The sequence below is a fragment of the Octodon degus genome, unplaced genomic scaffold (assembly GCF_000260255.1).
Source record: "Octodon degus isolate 3935 unplaced genomic scaffold, OctDeg1.0 scaffold00201, whole genome shotgun sequence".
NCBI lineage: Eukaryota > Metazoa > Chordata > Mammalia > Rodentia > Octodontidae > Octodon > Octodon degus.
The window spans coordinates 3,124,539-3,130,524 of NW_004524777.1; the positions used below are offsets into that span (position 1 = coordinate 3,124,539).

The following is a 5,986-nucleotide window of genomic DNA, read 5'->3' on the forward strand; positions in this document are numbered from 1 at the left end:
GAGAGAGAGAAAGACTGAATGTTGGTAGACTCAGCCTTGCAAAGTAGAGGGGTATCAGCTTCAAAGTAACCATCAGGGCCAGGGAGATGGCTCAATAGAATAGCACAAGGGCCTGAGTTCAATTCCCAGTTCCGAGAGAGAGAGAGAGAGAGAGAAACCCTCTTTCCTTTCTGATCAGAATAATCACTTTGTCAACTGATACCAAATTATGATATTAAAAATTGCTTTCAGCCTTCTGATACTGTAGCACAGACAGTAATCTGTTAAAAAAATTTATATGTTTTCTTGTGCTAAAAAGGTACAAGGACAGGTGCTAAATTGTTTCATTCTTTACCTTTTTTGGTATGCTACTGATGTTTGTTCTCCTTTGTGGTATCTAAAATCAGGGGTGAATGAAAGAAGACTTTGAGATAGAACATTTACGTGTGGCAAAGCTGGTTGAGGAAGTAGGCATGATCTGTTAATTATAAGATCCCAGAACACATGCGTGGAACAGTTCCTAAAGCCCTGAACGTGGCCTTCTCTTGAGAACTCCAGCAGTTTCCAGTAGGGTGGCCCACACCTGACCTTAGCCTGAAGTGTGAGATCTCAGCACTACCTCTCAGGACCCACACATAGATGTCCTTGCACGTTTCTTGAGATTTAGACAGCATAACTAGTGCGAATGCCAAGCAGAGTTTGCCATCATGACTTTCCTCGCTATAGCCAGCCCTGCTTTCTCCAGGGTGTCTTTTTATCTTTTTTTGCTTCTGTTACTAGCCCAATCTCTCTCTGCAAAGACAGTTTCTCTCACTCTTAACTTTTAAACATTGCCACTGCTTGTTGCTTGTTTTGTTTAATTTTTTTGTTCGAGACAAGAAGAACCTGGAATCTAACCCCAGAAAAGGAGAAAGGCAACCAAGAACCCAGTAATAATTAACTGGCAAGCAAATTTGAGCAGGCTACCCAGTAATGTTTTGACATAGCCATCCAGGAAGATCAAAAGCCAGGAGATTCCGATAACCAGTCAATGCTTCAAGAAGGAATTATAGTCTGGAAATGCGTATCTATTACAATGTGAGTCTTCATAATTGAGTATCACAAAATTATATAGTCATGTTTTAGTCAATGGAATAAGATAAACTGCAAACACAAGAAAATCATAGCCTCTTCAAGGACAGCCCTTATGCTTGTCTCCAAAGGAAATCCACTTGCCTCTGCCTTCACCCCTTTCCATTCCTTACCTTGAGTTGTGCTCTCCAACATCTTTATTGTTATCCATGTGTGTCCATCACTGTCTCCCCTCCTTTTTGTGGCTTTTCACGGGAATTTAAGCACCACTCCACAGCCAGGCCTTTCTCTGGCTCGTTCATTCCTATATGCCTGGATGAGGAGCAAGTCTGGTGACTAGTGGCATTCAAGCAGCTGCTGCTGCTGTGCTCATTCCCTTGCTCCCCGCCCCCACTGGCTCCCCTCTCTCAAATGCCATCTGTCCTTCAAAATCTCATTTGAGATGCAACACTCAAACTCCCACCTCCTGGGTGAAAGTTAGCTCCTGCCCTTGACCCAGAGCTCTCACTTTGATGCTGCCACATCTCTCTAATTGCATGAGCTCTTTGTGTGTGTGTGTGTGTGTGTGTGTGTGTGTGTGTGTGTGTGTGTTTTAGGGCAGAGTCTACAGGGTGTTCAGGGTCTCACCACTAGATCGGACTCATAGTGATCCTCCTGTTTACAGCCTCCCAAGAATTGGGATTACAGGTGCGCACCACCATGCCCAGTCTCAATTGCCTTCTCAGCATGCCCTGGGGATGGGGCTGGTATACATGGCAGGCTTGGCAGGCCTGGGGATCGAACCCCCAGCCCCTGTACCTCCTTGTGAGCACTTTAATCCTCTGAGCTATTTGGCCAGCCCACAAGGACCATTTCTTACACAGAATGTAGGCTTGCACAAGTTTTATCAGAGCTTTTGTGTCAGGGTGTGTGTATGTAACAGAAAGTCAACACATTAAAATGGCAATGTTGGATTGGATTAAGAATTATGGAGAAAATAAAACAAGAGAATGGCATAAACAGTAATGAAGGCAGAGGAAGTGACACCAATTAAGCCTGGAAAGTTGGCAAATTTTCCCTGAGGAGGTAGCAGCTGAGCTGAGACTAGAATGTTCAGATCTCATGTCTTTCTGGACTTCTCACGGGTCTTGCCTACAATATGTGATTAACATTATACACTGTGTGGTTAAAAAAGCAGTGAATGTTTACATTATACAAACTTACTACAACAAACGACAAATTGCAATTGATCTTCCTCAAAATCCTCCCTCTTGCTTTGAACAGATCCCATTATTCTTGCCATTTTCAAAAGCAGTTCTGGAAATTCTCTTTTCAGAGTGTCTTATCTGTGCTTTCATAGCTGTCTCAAATCTTGAAATGATTCAAAAAGCTGAAGCTTCTGGACGTGGTGACTCACCCCTATCATCCCAGCAGTAGGGAGGCTGAGGAAGGAGAACTGCTGTGAGTTCAAGGACAGCCTAGGCTACACAACAAGTCCCTGTCTCAAAAAACCAAAACCAAATCTGGGGACACAGTTCACTGGCAGAGTGCTTGCCTGGCCTGTGCACAGTTCTGCATTCAGTCCCCAGCAGCACCAAAAACAAATGACACAAAACACTTATTTTATGTGGTCATTTTGATTTTGAAGAAGAACGAAGAGTCCCATGGTGCCACCAGACCTAGTGAGTCAGGCGGATGAGGACACAGCAATGTTTTACAAGCCTGCTTTTTCATGGACTGTCCCTTGGCAGCAGCATCCATGTCCCATAAAGGCGCTTGCAAAGGAGGAATTCCAGAACTGCTTCAGAAGGCGGAAAGAATGATGGGCCAGTGGGCTCAAAATGAGGGGGAGTATTTTGAGCTGGATGAATGGCAATGTGGTTTTAGTGCAATAAATGTTACATTTAAGCATTCACTGTAGATTGTGATGACACTTCCTATATCTGCTGATCTACTGATTATATCCTCAGTGAATGAAGGTTCCTTAAAGGCTGTCTAATCTAAGTCCAACTCTACAGTAATTTAATCTCCTGGCAGTGCGATACTGTCCTCAGTCAGCACAACCTGTCTCCAGGTCCCATGGTTTCCCATTAAAGGAAAGTCTTGAAATTCCCTGTGCCAGAGGCTTTCATATCCACTGTAGCATTTAGCCTTTACCTAGTAACACTGCTACTACTCCCATCTGAAAGGCGAAGTAAAGTCTGAGAGGTTGTGTGACTTGGCCCAGTACCACACCGCCAGCAGGCAAGTAATAAATGGACTTAACTTCAAAGTTGTCATTTTTCCTAGTACTTTGTGAAGGTACCAGGGGCCTTCACACTGAACTATATCCACGGCCATATATTTTTTTTTTTTTTGGCAGAACCAGGGATTGAACTCAATCTCCCCGGCCCTGGTTTTTGTTTTGAATAGTCTCACAAAGGTACTAAATTGTCCAGGCTGGGTGCAAACTTGCAACCCTCCTGTCTCAGCCTCTTAGAGTTCTGGGATTCCTGGTGTGTACCACTAAACCGGATTATAAACTGCTGCATTTTGTGACAAGTCTTTCTAAACAGCGTTATTCAGGCTTTCTAAAGTTCTTTATAGAGTCTTAACCTCAGGACTGGCTTCATTTTTTTCACTGTAGATTTCTTCTCAGCCTGCCATATATATATATATATATATATATATATATATATATATATATATATATAGACCCTATAGTGACAGGGAGTTTCACTGTCCTTTCTCATGATCTTGGCTGGACATTTCTGCACTTCACTGAGGCTCCTTTCTTTAAATTTGGAACTCTCCTATATTTCCTGTGTGGGGTTACAGTTATCCAGAGACTTATCTCATCTCCAGGTTAGGAGGTAATTTTTTTTTAGGAGGTAATTTTTAATCCCCTGCATTACGACTTGTTCCCTCAGACATCTACTCTCAGATCTCCTAGGTCTGTTTTACTTTCCCTTTAGTCTCTCCTACAGGTCAGTAAATGGAATGTGCTCTTCCTACATCCCAGAGAGGCTCCTATTAATGGCCTGTGCCTTCACCTTCCCTCAGGCTCCTTCACATTCTGAGTCCATTGGCCAACACAGAGAGAAGGGAGCTGGGGCTTGAGTGTCCCCGGAGGTTCTGAGCCAGCGTCCTGTGAAGGCCACACGCCCTCGTGTGTTCACCTGCTGTAAATCCATGCAGTGATTCGTGCCTGTGGTCTTGCTCTCCAGCGTTGGTAATGGCCTGCCTGAGGACCTGGCCTTTGCTTGCCTTTGTTTTATTTTATTTTTATTTTTCAGACAGGGTCTCACTATACAGTTTGGGCTGGCTTTGAACTTTGTTGTCCATCCATGGTGGCCTGGAACTCATTGTGATCCTCCCGCGTCAGCCTCCAGAATGCTGAGATTACAGATGCATACCACCATGCCTGGCCTTTTGCCTCCCTTGTAACTCGATCTCTGTCATTGGAGTTAGCCTATATCTCTGCAACTTCCTGATTTCCTTCCACATATAACTCCTCCTCACTTCACGCTTTTCCTTTCCTCCTCTTCCTTCCTTCCTTCCTTCCTTCCTTCCTTCCTTCCATTCTCTCTCTCTCTCTCTCTCTCTCTCTCTCTCTCTCTCTCCCCCTCTCCCTCCCTCTCCCTCCCTCCCTCCCTCTTTCCAGTTACATAATAATAATAGCTTCTTTTGCCAAGAATGTAATCCACAGCAGGAGAATTACATACATTAGATCTTTCGATCTGCACAGCACCAGAACAGGTAAAGCTTACCTGGCTCACAGCACCATACAATGAATGGATGGATGGTTCCTTCTCAGTTAATCATAAGGCAAACAGAAGTTCAGGGAGGTAACACAGATAAAAGGGGACAGAGGTAGAATTAAAACTTAAGACAGAAGGCCAGGGCTATAGCTTGGCAGCACAAGCACCTGCCTGGAAAGCACAAGGGCCTGATTTCAAGTCCTGAAACCAAAAAAGAAAAAAAAAACCTCAAAAGTCAGTTTGGTATGAGACTTTCCATTCCCAAGGGAACGTATATCTTTAAAAAAATTAAAAATGATACAGAATTTCACTAAGCAAAATAATAATTCAGCAGTAGTTGTTGCATTCAATATCGTTGTCTGCAAGTTAGTTGTTCAGATTATCAGATATAATCTGAACAAAGGAAAAAAATTAAGCATTAACTGTTCCTTTCAACAGACCTGCAGAAATCAGCAGTATAACTATGCAAGCCATCCTATGGAACCTATACTAAGATGCTTGTAAAAAAAAAAACAAAAACAAAAACAAAAAAAACCAAACCATTGCAGCTCCATGAAACCAAATCCCCAGCTTTGGCTGAAGTTGAAGCTTAGAGCTGTAGTTAGGGATACTGGATTTGAAGTCAGACAGCTTGTACCAAGCAGCACCACTTCTTAGTTGTGTGAATGTGGGCAAGTTACTTAATCCATCTATATCGTAACTTCTTCTTTGGCAAATGACAGTAATAATAGTAACTCGGGGGGGAGGGTCAGGCCACATTAATGAGATACTTCCATAAAAAGCTTAGCCTGGATTTTGGCACATGACAATCCCTGAATAAATGTGAGATGATGGTAATGCCTGAGGCAAAGCTATGATAACACCGTCTCCATTGCTTGTTCCCTACAACCCATCACCAAGAAGACATGTCTATATGCTAAACTCTGGAACTTATGAATGTTATTTTATTTGGAAAAATGCTTGTACAAATGTGATTAAGTTGGTGACCTTGAGATGAAGAGATCATCTGGTATTATCTGATGTATCCTAATTCCAGTGACTGGTGCCCTTAGAAGAGAGAAGATAAGAAACATGTGATTTGAGTATCATAGTGTCTGCTATTCTTAACTGTACATATTTGAGTTACGGAAAACAGAGCCAGTGTAGTGATGCACACTTGTGATTCCAGCATTTGGGAGGCAGAGAACAGATTGCTGTGACTTCAAGGCAATTTGGGC

At 43.0% G+C, this 5,986-nt stretch overlaps 1 protein-coding gene across 1 annotated transcript in view; it reads left to right on the plus strand.

Moving 5' to 3' along the window:
- The first annotated feature begins 1,038 nt into the window (after positions 1 to 1,038).
- LOC101572112 (spectrin alpha chain, non-erythrocytic 1-like) overlaps positions 1,039 to 5,986 on the plus strand; it is a 12,095-nt gene continuing 7,147 nt past the window's right edge. The window contains 1 exon segment of the mRNA XM_023704722.1: positions 1,039 to 1,056. Coding sequence (XP_023560490.1) covers positions 1,039 to 1,056 — 18 coding nt within the window.